Source organism: Apteryx mantelli, chromosome 25 (assembly GCF_036417845.1).
Source record: "Apteryx mantelli isolate bAptMan1 chromosome 25, bAptMan1.hap1, whole genome shotgun sequence".
NCBI classification, from domain to species: Eukaryota; Metazoa; Chordata; class Aves; order Apterygiformes; family Apterygidae; genus Apteryx; species Apteryx mantelli.
In genome coordinates, this window is record NC_090002.1 from 6,122,768 (window position 1) to 6,136,861 (window position 14,094).

The window sequence follows — 14,094 nt, forward strand, 5'->3', positions numbered from 1 at the left end:
CCCAAACCTTTGTAAAAATGCACCCTCCAGCCTCCAAGCTCCTCGACTTACTGTCCAATTCCTACTGGAGAACCCGGGGTTGCGGCTGCTGCTGCCGATAGAGTTACAAGTCCCGTCCTCCTGCTGCCTGGTCTTGCCTGGGCAGGACATTCCCGCGTGGAAGCAGCTCACGAACCTGGGGGTGAATGCACAAAGCCCGTTCTGCACTTAAAAAATAAAATAAAATAAAAATGCAGCAGTTATCTGCAGGCGATTAATGATCGGGGCTCCGCTGTGTTCAGGCCCTAACACGGCACGGTGCATTTAGCAGATGGAGCCGCCCGGAGCCGCTTAACGTTGCATTGGGGCTTCGAGGCTCCAGGGAGCATTTTTTGCAGTGGCAGCGTCGGCCTGAGCTCCAGGCACCGGCCGACCCCGCCAGCCTCTATTTACGGTCGCCTTCAAGAGGAAAAGAGGATATGCAATTTAATTAAATGCTCTTCGTTAGCCGAGGCGAGAAAAGTACCGATGGGGAGTCCCTTAGCTCGGCTTGATCCCCCCCCCCCGTCCAAAAACGCGTCGCGGGAAAAAAATCACCCCGTAGCATTCGCGCTTCACCTCTGCCTCCTCAAACGGCCTCCACCGAGGCTGCACGGAGATAAATGAAGTTTCCCCACGCTCCTTCCTCCCCCCCCCCCCCCAGCCCCAACCAAACATTGCAAATTGGGTGGAAAACAATAAACCATTGCACGCACGGGCGGATCTCATTTATTTATTCATTCATTTTTCACACGGCAGAAGCGGTGCTTTTTTATTGGCGGAAACGAAGTGGTTTGATTTCTTTGCTTTGAAAGGCTTTTTTTTTGTTTTTTCTTTAAAAAAAAACTTCAAAAATTGCACGTGTTTCCCGGTAGCTTTTTGCACTCGTCTGTAGGCTGCGAGGCCTCGTTTCTTGCTAGCCGAGGTTCAAAATTAAAACGATTCCCCCTCAAAAATTCAAGGAAGCAGCATTAGGGTCCACCCCGACCTGATTTCTGGTCAAAATAGGATGGAGCGCCTGGATGAGCACTTTGGTGGGATCCGCCGGGAGCGACCTGCCGGTTAGTCCCTGCTGAACGGAAAGGAGTCCCCACACCAAAGCAGAGGGAAAAATAATTAGGGAAAAAACCCTGCTTTTTCATAGCAGAGTGGAAAAAATACAGCTTTATGGGGGGTTTTTTGGTTTGTTTTTAAAAGTCACCTTCCTCCTTTAAGGAAGATTAAAGCAGGGCTCGCTTGGCTTTATGGACTATTTCTGGCTTTCCTCCAGGCTTGGAAAAACGGAGAAGGGGCAGGGGGTGGGTTTTTCATTTAGTTCACGTCCCGCAGATGTTTTCCAGCAGAAAAAGATTCCAAAAAAAAAAATCTCTAAACCAAAAGAAACCAACCAAGCAGCATCCTCCTTTTCTCCATTCCCCTTTTGGGGGAGTTCGGCATCGGCTGCTCTGCTTTCGCTCCCCTTTTCCTCCTTCCCGGAGGCCCGAGCCGGCCCGGTTTTCCCGTCGAAAGCTATATCAGGCTAATCTCGCAGAGGGACTGCAGCTTTTTAAAAGCAGATTAGCTAGAGGCCGAGTTAAGGCTGGGCTTTGCGAGCTTTAGTTTGCATTATTTTCTGGCTCGAAACGGGGGTTGTTTTTTCCAAAGTTCGTCCCGACGGCGTTCCCGGCGTGGGAAAAGTCCTTCCCCAGGGGAGGGGAGCTCCGGGCAGTCCGCCCTGATTTGCCTGGCATCATTTTCCGGGCCAAACACTGGAAAATCCGATAGGGGAGTCAAACAATAAAGCCTGAACGGGAGCCGGTCAGCTTTTCCACGCTTCGGAAAAACAAGCGTTATCAGAGCAGCCCAATCTCCCACTGCGATACCGACCGGGGCGCCGGGATCGATTCGGGCCGGGCAGCGGCTGGCACCAGCGCGATAGCGGGTGACACATGCCGGAGTTGCGGGGCCGGCGCGAGGTCCCCGTGCCCCGCGTTGTCCCCATCCCGTCCCATCCCGCGCGGTGGCACCTGGTTGGGAAGCAGATGCAAAGTCCCCGGCGAGGATATTTGCAGAGGGGCCGTAATAAAGAGCAGGGCGGTCGTGCAAGGGCTTTTTGGGGCCGGAAAGGGCTCGTAGCAGGGCAGAGCTTCCCCCATGGACGCCCCCCGGGCATCTCCTGGGGCTCCTTTTCGGCTGCGCAACCACGTCACCTGGGAGGTGACACGAGGGATGCGCATTGCGTTGCCTTAAAAACCGGGGGGGCAGGTGGCCGCTGCCGGGCTCCAACCTGCAGCCGCCGCGCGACTTCGCCCCGCGGCGCCGGTGCCGCCCCGTTGCAGCCAGCGCGCGCCGAGCCGATGCCCTCGGCGGTTATCAGCGCCGCCAACGCCGAAGCGCTCGGGAGGGCTTTCATCCCGCTTTTCACGCTCCCCGTATCGCTGGGCAAACAGCGCGCTGGGTGGGTTTTTTTTTTGGGGGGGGGGGGGGTCGGCATGCTGTGGGGGTCACCTTTCCCGCGGGCTGTTTGCAGCTGGCTTGACCGGGTGGTTTTGCAGCGATAACGGCGGAAAGCCGGAATGTTTCCCCGTGGCCTCACGTGGGCACCCGCGTTGCCTGCTCCCCGCCTTGCGCAGGCGCCTGGGCACCGGACGGGGCCGGCCCTTGGTAATCTCCCCCCCCTCCCAGCCAGGCAGGACAGACCCCCCCCCCTCCCCAATTTACTCCGGGGACCCGCAAAGCTGGGGATCGCGCTGGAGTTTGCAACAGGTCCCGGCTGCCGAGATGCAAAGCGATGGCCAATTCCGAAATGCAGAAACGGGCAGCTCCAGACCCCTCCGGGTTTGTGAAAAAGGTTGGGGGGGGGGTGTTGGGTGATGGGGGGACACAAGGAGCGATGTTCTCAGGTCCCCTCCTCATCTCCTCGGCTCTGGAAAGGAAAAGCCCGGTCTGCACGGAAATGCATGGTCCCAGGTGGCCCAGCCGCACGTGTAACATCCCCCCCCGTCACCGGGCACCGTATTGACATTGGAGGTTGTTTGCCGTGTGCCTCGGTCCGGGGGTGTCCCCGGGGGTATCTGTCCTGATGCCCTTGCCGTGAAAAGCGGGCGGCGCATGGGCTATATAAGCTGCGGGACGTCGACTGTCCCAGCACCGGCCGTCAGGATGCGCCTCCTCGTGCTGCTCTGCGCCGCCTTCGTCCTCGCCGAGTGCAGGTCCAGGTGAGTCCCTGACGCTCTTGCCGTGCCGCCGGTGTCGATGTGAAGGGGGAAAATTAGAAGCCGGAGTCTTTTAAAAGCTTTGAGAGGCAGAGGTAAGGTTTCGGGGCGCAGCAAAGCCTGGGAAAGCCGCTCCGGAGGCGGCGGCTCTTGCAGGCAGAGCCACGGGACGGCGGCTCCGCTGCGCGTCGCATCCCGCCAGCAGCATCCCGCCATCCCCGAGGCTGTGCCTGCGGCTCCGATTTCCAGAGATGCTCTGGGGATTTGCAGAAATCCCCGTGAGTCGGTGTTTCGGGGAGCCGTTATTGGCTGGTTTTGCACTAAAGCTGCAGCTGTCGAATGCTGCTTGCAGGAGCTGGAGGCAGCGAAATCCTGGATAACGCTCTTTTTTTCGCCCCTCTTCTTGGCGCATCCCAGGGTTCCCTTGCAAAGAGGGAAGAAGCTGCGAGACATCCTCAGGGAGAAAGGGCTGCTGGCGCGCTTCTTGCAGCACCACCGATATGACATCGGCGCCAAATTCCCCCACGCTTTTCCCGATGTGCTCGACGTGGCCACCGAGCCCCTGCTGAACACCTTGGACGTGAGTGCCGGCTTCGCCCCAGGGCACTTTGCGGGATCCCCGTCCCCGTGTCGGGGCGCAGATCCTGGGGGGTTGGGTCGCTCAGCTTGACGGGAGCAGAAGAAGGACTCGAGTCCCCGTGTCCTCAGCGAGTGCATGAACCATTAGGCTGCTCCGTAGCGGAGCTGGCACGGGGCTGAGCTTGGTGGCTGGATTTTGTGAAGGATGGATGGGGGGGGGGATCCTGCCCCGCAAGGCCGTCGGGCAGCTCCGGGCTTCTGTTTCATGCTTTAAAAGCAAACATTGGTCCTGCTGCCCCACAGATGGAGTATTATGGGACCATCTCCATCGGCACCCCGCCGCAGGAGTTCACCGTGGTGTTCGACACCGGCTCCTCCAACCTCTGGGTCCCTTCGATCTACTGCAGCAGCCCCGCTTGCAGTAAGTAGCCACGGGCAGGGATCCCGGCACCGTCCATGCTGGTGGTCCGGCACCACCACCCTTAAAATTGCATGTAAAGGCCTGGCACGATCAAGCCCGAAGCTCACGGTGATGCCACCAGGGGAAGGGAGGCCCACAGCCGGTGTAATAGCCAGATCCCGCAGCCCGTGCAATGTGTTCAGTGCCTCAGTTTCCCTGTGCACCCAAGGGGGTGATGGCATTTCCTGAGGATCCCTGGTATTAAGATGCTGGAGTAGGAGCGGAAACATATTGCGAACGCTCACAGCTAAATCGTTGCTGAAAGCAGGCTAATAAATGGCAGGTCTAAACAGCAATTCAGCAGGGCGCCTGCTTACTCCCACGCTTTCTGCGCATTTCAGCCATGCTTCAACGCTCCTGACTCCTGGCTTTCCCCACTTGCCTTGCAGAGAACCACCAGACGTTTAACCCCTCGCAGTCGTCCACCTACCAGAGCACAAGCCAGACCCTGTCCATCCAGTACGGCACCGGCAGCATGGAGGGCATCGTGGGCTCCGACACCGTCACCGTAAGTCCCCCACGGCCCTCGCACCTCGCAGGGGCTGGACTCTCATGGTGGCACCCCTGGGTGGGACCTGCCGTCTCTGCTCCCCCCCTGTCCCGGGAGCACGCTGATTCCCACTGCCGTATCGCAACGGTCTTCCCGGCTTGGTAACCAGCTCATGGCAGCCTCGACTTTTCCCCAGGTGGCCTCCCTGGTGGACACCAACCAGCTCTTTGGCTTGAGCACCAGTGAGCCAGGCGACTTTTTCACCTACGTCAACTTCGATGGGATCCTGGGCTTGGGCTACCCGAGTCTGGCTGCCAGCGGGATCACGCCAGTCTTCGATAACATGGTGAAGGAGGGCGTGGTGGACCAGAACCTCTTTTCCGTCTATCTGTCCAGGTAGGCAGCACCCATTCCCACGAGGTTGGGATGGTTTCGTTAGCATCATTATGTCTGCTGCTGGCTCCTCTACCCTGTCACCGCTGCCTTCTGGCTGCTTTCTCCAAAATACCCCGATATGCAAGGGCAGGGATGCTCTTGGCCAGTGTGTCATTCCCCGGCCACCAGAATCATTGGGGAATTTTGCCCTCTTTTTGGCTTGTTGGGGGAACGTCTCTGGTTTTCAGCCAGCCGCGTGCCTCCGCCACGATGCCCTTTTCCCGGGCCCAAAGGACCTGGCATTTGTACCGTCACACAAATGACTCACCGATGCTCGGTAACGAGGAAGGGAGCAGATGTGGCTGTGCCGTTACAGGCAGCGTTTTGCCCCCCGGGACTGCAGGCCTCGCCGTTTTGAGCTAACCGCCCCGAGGCTGCATGACAAACCCGGGGCTGTTTTGTCTTTTGTGCATCATCCAGCAAGACAACGGGGAGCGTGGTCATCTTCGGTGGAGTCGATGAATCCTACTTCACTGGCCCCATCAACTGGATCCCCGTCTCTTACCAAGGTTACTGGCAGATCTCCATGGACAGGTAACGCAACAGCTCTGCCCATTTATGCTCATTTCTAACCCCCCCCCCCCCATGAGCCTGACCCAAGACCACCAACATCAGGGGCTTTCTGCTGGTGTCTAATGCCCCGCGGCTGAGGGATGCAGAAGGCCGAAGGGAGGAAACTCCTACATACTTCTGCAATTTCCGCCAGAAACGGAATGCCTTGGGACTCAGCCTAGTGCGAAAGCACCATTAGCATCCGACCGGTTATTTAACGGCCTCCTGTTTTGTCTGTTCCCTCTATCCCTGCTGCCAGTGTCATCGTGAATGGCCAGGAGGTTGCATGCAGTGGTGGCTGCCAAGCCATCGTTGACACCGGCACGTCCCTCATAGCTGTGCCATCCTCAGACATTGGTAACATCCAGAGTGCGATCGGGGCCAGCCAGGGCACGTACGGGCAGGTAAGAGCGCCCGGCACTCCCAGGGAGCCGGTTGCTTCTTACCAGTTGTTTCGTACCTAAGAGCCTCTTCCCTCCGCAGTACAACGTGAACTGCAACGACGTTGGTTTCATGCCCGATGTCGTCTTTGTCATCAACGGGGTTCAGTACCCCGTGTCCGCCTCGGCTTACACGGAGACGGTAAGGGGGGGATCAGGCGGTGCTGGGGCGCAAAGGTATTTCCTGGCTGGGCTAAGCTCACGGCGTTTGTCTCAGCTCCACTCATCTTCTGGTGGCTGTGGGGGAAAGAGAAAGATGAAAGATGCTACGCCACAATTTCCACATTTGCCTTTTCTTGCCCGATTGCAGTCTGGCGATGGAAGCTGCACCACTGGCTTCCAGGAAACCTCTGGAGACCTCTGGATCTTGGGAGACGTCTTCATCAGGGTGTACTACAGCATCTTCGACCGGGCCAACAACCAGGTTGGACTGGCCAAGGCTATTTAGCCCCACCATGATGCCAGCGGTGCCATGGCTTCATTGCTCAACCAGATCACGACCGTGTTTATCGAGTAGCAGGGCCTTAGTAACAAGTGATTCTCTCCTGTACACAACCCCATTGCTGGTGATGATACCCTCACTGGCACATAAATAAATTGATCATTGATGATTCAGAGTTGGTGCCTGCACCTTTATTTGTGATAAAATGGCAAGAATTAGAAAGGAGGAGTTACAGACTTGCTGCTTCATTTCCCTTTGGCCAACACAGTGAGACCTTGGTCTTTGGGAGTTGAAATCTTGTCTAGCGGTGGTTAAACGGAGGTGTCTCTAGAAAGTCAAGGTTGGGTCTTATATTGGGGCTATGTCAACCGGCCAAAAGTGTGGAGAAAACCAGATCTCCACCTGGGGGGGAAGAGGGAAGGAGGATGAATTCACCTACCCAGTGAGGTCCCTGTAGACCCATGGTAATGTCCCACCAGTGGGTCATCCAGCGGCTCCCCATCCGTCACCTCAGGGCTAGGTTAGCCAAGACACCTCCCACCCCAGAATCCCATTTCAGCTCTGTGCATGCCAAAACCTGCCCAGCGTCCTCCCCGTGGGATCGAGCCCCCACTGTCCCCCACATGGGCTCTGTTAGACCTCACTCAGGGCAGCAAGTTGGAGATTTCCCGCGGGCTCACCCAACGCCTGCCGTCCCATCGCAAGGCATCTGCAGAAGCAGATCCCCAGCTGATCCCTGTCTTGTTTCAATTTCTATAGTTCAAAGCAGGTTGTTTATACTTAAACTGTGATCCTTTACAGGGAAAAGAGCCAGGGTCCCTTTTCCAACACCAAACTAGCCTGTGCTCAGAGACAGCCAGTAAGAGCCTGGAAACACCAACTCTGTCAGTTTGCTTCCTCAGTTACAGTCTTTACTACTGGGGAAAAAAAAAATCCTAAAAATATTTATTTTATGACAATTTTCCCTTGCAATGATCAGGACGGTTCCTTCTCTGGTTTTGCTTCATTTCGTTAAAGCAGCAGCTCCCACTTTTTAATGGAAATTACCTCCATCCCTATAAAATGACATTAAAAATGAAGGATGCCTCTTTCCTCCAGAGCAGCTCGCGCTCTCCAGGAGGCTGGAGCTCCCTGCAGCTGCTTAATTTCTGCTGTGCTCGGGGATATTTGCATTATTTGTCGATAAATGAGGCTATATGTTGCCTATGGGACCTGCAGATCGCTTGCTTACACTGGTGGTAACAGCTCAGGAGGATGCAGAGCACCAGGCACCAGCCAGGCACCAGGGAGATGATTTCCAGCAGAGAACTGGGGTGTTAAATGCCGCAGTAGATCTGCCTTAGACAAGCCCTGACTTGGAGAGAAAATTTAGCCAAGGCTGAGCTTAGCCCATCAAATCCCAGGTCTTGCTCTTGGGAGCAGCAGGGGAGGTCCAGGTGCTCGGGGTCAGAAGTGAATCTCTCTCTCTCTGCAAAAGCTGCTCCCTCTTGCAGCCGATGAGATGCAAGTGCGGGAGGTGGGATGTGGGAAATGCTGTGATTTATCCTCGCTGACTCCCTGAGCTCAGACAGCCCGGGCATGCAATAAAGAAATAAATCAGCTAAAAGCTTTGAAACATTAATTGGATATGGGGGGACACGCATGTCATGGTATGGTTTATGGCCAGGGATATGTCTGTCCTGGAGTGCCATCTCGTGGCTGCTGTGACGAGCCTGTACTGCTGCCCACGGCGGGATCCCACAAAGATCAGCCGGATTTTCCCAGATTGTCCGACACATCCACTGCCCCCGGCAGGGTGGGCTCCCCGCAGCCGCCCGTCTCATCCAGGCAGGCTCAGCACCATCCTCTCCATTTCTCAGGTGGGAAATTGAGGCATGCGGCATGCCCAGAGCTCGTTTGTCCCTGCGGATGTATCCAGCAGCCAGATTGCACAATATGTGGCTTCAAAGGACATCTCCAGTGCACTGCTGCCTGGGTGCACAGTAACGTACAGCGCCGTGCACACGAACAGGCGCAGGCGCCTCAGAAATAGCCCCAGAGATGGTCACACGCGACACCAGGTCGCCTGGAGAGGCGGCAAGTTGTTACAACGCGCAGCATGAGAAGGTACCTGGTCCAGCTGCAACCTCCTCCCGAGCAGCTTGCTTGTTTTTCTCCCCAATCACTTCACCAATTCAAGAATTTAATCAACTGAGATGTCTTAATTTCTCCAAGAAATTGCAATGTTAATAAGTTCAATTTCTCAACATTAAATGTGCTTAGTTAAAGTCTGAGCAGCTCATGCCCTGTCTCGTGGGGGATGCGGGATTCAGGCTGGCTGAGGCAGAAAGCTGCACCCAAAAGTGGGCAAGAGGCAAGGGCAGCACCTAAAATCAGAGCATCCCTCTCGGTGTCCGGCTTAGAGCCACGCAAGGCAACAGTGAGCGGGTGCTCAGGGGCTTTCTTGGCTATTCCAATTGGAAAGACAAGGGAGACAAGCACTTCACACTTGGCCATGGGTTTAAACTTGCTCCGTGGATTTTTAAAAAAAAAAAGCCAGGACACCTTTCAGACAAAGCCGAGAGGTTTCTTTACCTTCTCCATGGCAATATAAAATTTCCAGGGGGAGTTCAGCCGCATGCCTGCTTGCCAGAGGCCGTGAGTGTTTTCCTCTTTAGGGCTTGACTCAAGAACCATGCAGTTAATAAGAGCCTTTTATCGATTTCATTGAGCTTTGAGTCTATTTTGGGGGAGATAGATATTAAGCTGCAGGTTGTGCTGGAAATGTGGTTTCTGGTAGGTTTTTATCAAGCACTAGTTGAGAGTTGACACTGATATTCCTTCAGGTTTCCTCGCGTTCACTTTAAGGTGAATCAGAAGTTCACTATTGTGTTTGAAGAGGATTAATGCCTCTGGTCTCATCCCCCATAGCAAAAATCAGGGATATGGGGCTGCTGCCCTGGGGATGGGCTTTAGACGCTTATCTCCTGCTACAGGCAGCAGCGGGTCCCGTTTATGGCTGAAATTGGAGCAACCACCACATGGGTTTGCAGGTGGAAACCAGTGCCGGCCGCCAGCGAACCCGCTCCAGATGTGCAGCCCACGCCCCAGCTGTGCTGCAAATATGCCGGGTCCTATTACATGGCACAACCCCGTTCTCAGCAGGGTTACATGCCGAGGCCAGCACGATACTCTGCGATGGCCACGCTCTGAGGCCAGACCCAGGCCCCAAAAGTCCCAGACCTTGCAGAGGTGATGCCAACAGACCTGGGTGGCAGCAGGGCCGTGGCCAGCGAGAGCCCTCGGCAGGCGGATGTGGAGCATGAAGCTTTGTGGTTTCTCACATCACAACCCACACGCACGATTCCCGCTCATGGACTGGGTCCTGCTGTGCGTGGAGCTGCACAGCACCGAGAACGAAAAGTTGGGCCCCAATAAACAGGATTTTCTGCATGCCACACTTTGAAGCGTCTATTCTTTTATTTGAGAATAAAGTTTACAAGTTAATAAGATTCAGGTTGTTCATCCATCCATCCATCCATCCCTCCGGATACCCCCTATTTCAGGCCCTGCTTTGCTAAGGGAGCAGGAGCAGTAAAAATTTCAGAGAATTTCCATACCAAGCAGGCTGAATATTTTCCAAACCTATTCACCAGGGTTTCTCATGATCAGTTCCCAAGGGATAAACACCAAAAGTGCTTCAGCTTTGATAGACGGGGAGTGAAGCTTGGGGAGGGGAGTTCTAAAAAAAATAAAAGAACGTAAAAAGTTCAATAGTTTCCAGAGGGAGAGGGAGAAAAGGATAAAGAATCTGCTAGGAAAAAAAATAGCAGCGTGTAGGCGTGCAGGAACGTAATGAGGAGTGAGTGGCACAGAGCTGGGGGTGTCTCAGCCCGGCCGCTCTCCAGCTGTGCCCAGCTGTGCCTCCTGCCTCCTGCAGCCGTCCTCGCAGAGGGACGGGGATGCTGAGGCCTCTCCCACGCCGGAACAAGGTGGGAAGGAGGTTAAATAGCTCCTGCTGCTCCTCCTGTCCAGGATGACGGTCTGCGGGTTGCTGGGGACGGGGTGAGAAAGAGGACGGTGGTAGGGACTGGGGGAACCCGGAGGGGAGCAGATGAAAGGCAGGATCATCCCAGAGTCCAAAGCTCTCCGGCGGGAGCTGCGCTGATGTCCCCCATCCGTCTGCCTGGGGTGCAAAAGGCCTCGTTGCAGGGAGACTGTCCACAAAAAGAAAAACCCAAACCAAAAATCCCAGAGCAGAGCCGGCAGGAGCTTTGCAGCAGAGCTGGCAAGAACACAGGATTTCTGCCACAGGGAAAATCCCAGCATGCTCGAACTCACACTTTCCATCAGACCAGGAATTAAAAAAAAAAAGAAAAAAAAGCCATCTTTCACAGCTCCTTTCTGAATGAAATTGCAAACCATTGTGAATAAGACATGCTGGCACATTGCGTAATGAAAATGTCAAACTTTTAGGAGATGAGACATCAAATGTAGCAGATGTGGGATATAAAAGCGGATGTGTAGACACTGCATGAGAAACTGTGATTTTAATGTAAGCAGAAACATCAAAAAAGCCAACTGAAACAGTGAAGCTGGAACAAAATGTTTTTGTCGGAGGAAAACCTGCTGGCAATAGAGGAACAGAAAGAGAACGGCAAGATGATCTGTTTCTGTTTTCTCCCATCAAAAACGTCCATGGAAATTTGCATGTTTCGGAGAAAACAGAAGCGCCTTTTGCAAGGGAGAGCTGAGCTGCTGCAAAACGTCGGTGCACATTACTCTGCGCCCCATTTGCAGGAACAGAAGTGGCAATAAAAGGCGCAAGGTCACAGAGACTCATCTCCAAGGGCATTTGTACCCCTGAGTCAAACATCCATTGTTTTAGGGGAAAAAAATCACCATCCCTCACTCAGAGCCCAGCTCTTCCATCAGAAACCCCAGTGGGCACTGGGTCACGGTGCCCCGGACCTGTCTCGGTGGCCGCGCCATCCTGGCAGGTCTCCATCCCTCTCTTCCTAATCCCCCCAACCAGCGGCTCAGCCTCATCCGGCACTGCTCGCCCTGCTGTGCCAACTGGGAACTCATCCAGCTGCAAAAATAACTTCTGAATATTTTTTTGACGGCTTATTTTTCAGCCAGATCAGTCCCAGATCTGGGAACTGCTCAGATCTCTGGATCTGGAGTGGCAGGTGGGGAGGAAATGTTTAAGATGGATTGAGCAGATCTGCCAGGAAAATCATAACTGATGGCTTTCAAAAAGCAGGGAGCTGGGCCCATCTTCACCTCTAGGCAGGTGAGTGGCCCTGGGCAAATCATTTCACTTCTTTTTGACCTTGTTTCCCCAGCTGTAACTGGGAGAAATCTCTATATAAGCTCCAACGGGGAATTCCGCTCTGATGTCATGACCAGAGAAGCTAAATGTCAAGCAGATGAGCATCAAATAATAAAAAACAGACTGATGGGCAGGGAAGAGAGATAAGAAAGATGGTATTTATTTGAACAGCCACAGGAAATCAGAGATTGAAAAATGTCTACAAAAAAAAAAAAAGCAGCACATTTGGTTAAAAAAAATTACAGCGTGCAGATGTTTTATACCTCAGGTGGCAAATCCCATCCGATAGCGCCCAGTCCCGTCACGGCCACGACCATCACTTTTTGGCCTTGTCTCGAGGGTAAGCCCCATTGGTTTTATTCAGCGACTCCATGCTGCCGGCTCCCGTCACCACACTCGTGAGTATTCGCTCCACCTCGCCGGGCAGAATTTGTTTCTCTTCGTTCTCTGTCTCCCTGTGGTAGAAATAGTTGAAGTTCGAGACGATGACGGGGACGGGAAGCGCAATGGTCAATACCCCTGCAATAGCGCACAGAGTCCCCACGATCTTCCCACCCAAGGTAGTCGGGCACATGTCTCCGTAGCCAACGGTCGTCATCGTGACCACAGCCCACCAGAACCCATCGGGGATGCTGGAGAAATGGGACTGCGGCTCGTCCACTTCTGCAAAGTAGATGGCGCTGGAGAAGAGGATGACGCCGATGAAGAGGAAGAAGATGAGCAAGCCCAGCTCCCGCATGCTGGCCTTGAGAGTCTGCCCCAGGATCTGCAGCCCCTTGGAGTGCCGGGATAGCTTGAAAATGCGGAAGACCCTGACCAGCCGGATGATCCGCAGGATGGCTAAGGACATATTCTGCTGCCCGTTGAGTTCACTCTGCTGGATCAGCTCGGTGGTGAGTGTCACGAAGTAGGGGATGATGGACACAATGTCGATGATGTTCATGATGTTCCTGAAGAACTCAGTCTTGCTGGGGCACACAATGAACCGGACGAAGAGCTCGAAGGAAAACCAGATAATGCAGGCAGTCTCTATGACGAAGAAAGGGTCTGTGAAGGTGCTGTGGGCTAGCAAGGTGTCCGTCACATTCCTAGCAATCTCCTCGGGGGACTTAAACTCCCTTTCTTCCCTGAACTCCGGCAAGGTCTCCATGCAGAAGATGATGATGGAGATGACAATGACGAGGACGGAGACCAAAGCTACACCCCTGGCCGCACTGGAGCTTTCAGGGTACTCAAAGAGCAGCCAGAATTGCCTATGAAAGTCATTGGTTGGTAGGAGAGTCTCAGGGTCCTTGATGAACCCTTCGTCCTCCCTGAACTGGTCCATGGCTTCATCACCCAGCTCATAGAAGGTGATTTCATCAGCAAAGACATCGATGGGGACATTGGCTGGGCGCCGGATTTTCCCACCGGACTGGTAATAGTACAGGATCCCATCAAAACTAGGCCTGTTCCTATCGAAGAAATATTCATTCCTCATGGAGTCGAAGTAACGCATCCTCTTTTCTGGGTCCCCAAGCAAGGTCTCAGGGAACTGGTTGAGGGTCTTGAGCCGCGTCTCGAACCTCAGCCCAGCGATGTTGATGATGACGCGCTGATCCCCCTCATCCATGCCCCCCCGCTCCCCCACCAGGTGCTCGCTGAACTCGGAGGAGAACCTGGACAAAATGGTCTCATTGTTGGCGTTCTCGCTGTTGATGAGGATTCTCCAGTTGGAGAGGAGGTTGGCGCAGCTGGAATGGCCTTTCCGCGACTGGCCGGCGGGGCTGAGGTCATTTGAATAGCAGGGATCCTCCACGATCTGATCAGCGTTGTCAAAACTGACTAGTGCCACCTCCATCTCCTTCCAACTGGACACGTCCATCATATACTAATCAGATTAGCAGCATAAATCCCTGGATCAGATACCAGTGGCTCGAGTCTTTCCCACGCTATGAGGATCTGCAAGCGAACAGACAAGGAGACAGAGATGAATTGTGCATGCGGATCGCTTTTCTCAACTGAAAAGAACAAAATAGATCTGAGGTCAGAAAAAAAAGTACTTTTAACAAAAAAGCTAATTCCATTGCCTGGCAAAAGCAGTAGACTTCCAGCCTGTCTTTCAACTCAGGATCCTGCAGGCCCTTTATATGGCGTCATTATTATCAGTAAACTTCCCAATACTGTGTAC

General features: G+C 54.2%; 2 protein-coding genes across 2 annotated transcripts; one reads left to right on the forward strand and one right to left on the reverse strand.

The window, feature by feature from the left end:
- Positions 1 to 3,159: 3,159 nt before the first annotated feature.
- LOC106484398 (embryonic pepsinogen-like) lies at positions 3,160 to 6,616 on the forward strand. The gene is made up of 9 exons (XM_013942583.2): positions 3,160 to 3,215; positions 3,630 to 3,792; positions 4,095 to 4,212; positions 4,641 to 4,759; positions 4,938 to 5,137; positions 5,597 to 5,710; positions 5,988 to 6,132; positions 6,212 to 6,310; positions 6,479 to 6,616. Exons 1-9 carry the CDS (start codon positions 3,160 to 3,162, stop codon positions 6,614 to 6,616), a joined length of 1,152 nt encoding a protein of 383 aa, XP_013798037.2.
- Positions 6,617 to 12,152: 5,536 nt separating this feature from the next.
- On the reverse strand, positions 12,153 to 13,853 carry KCNA10 (potassium voltage-gated channel subfamily A member 10). The gene has a single exon (XM_013942579.2). It carries the CDS (start codon positions 13,789 to 13,791, stop codon positions 12,241 to 12,243), a length of 1,551 nt encoding a protein of 516 aa, XP_013798033.1. The 5' UTR covers positions 13,792 to 13,853; the 3' UTR covers positions 12,153 to 12,240.
- Between the last annotated feature and the right edge of the window lie 241 nt (positions 13,854 to 14,094).

Bases quoted from the DNA above. Each gene is read 5' to 3' on its own strand.
- LOC106484398 (XM_013942583.2), top strand. From the start codon at position 3,160: ATGCGCCTCCTCGTGCTGCTCTGCGCCGCCTTCGTCCTCGCCGAGTGC. The intron at 3,793-4,094 runs GTGAGTGCCGGC...GCTGCCCCACAG, and splicing joins CCCTGCTGAACACCTTGGAC to ATGGAGTATTATGGGACCAT. The intron at 6,311-6,478 runs GTAAGGGGGGGA...GCCCGATTGCAG, and splicing joins CCTCGGCTTACACGGAGACG to TCTGGCGATGGAAGCTGCAC.
- KCNA10 (XM_013942579.2), bottom strand. From the start codon at position 13,791: ATGATGGACGTGTCCAGTTGGAAGGAGATGGAGGTGGCACTAGTCAGT.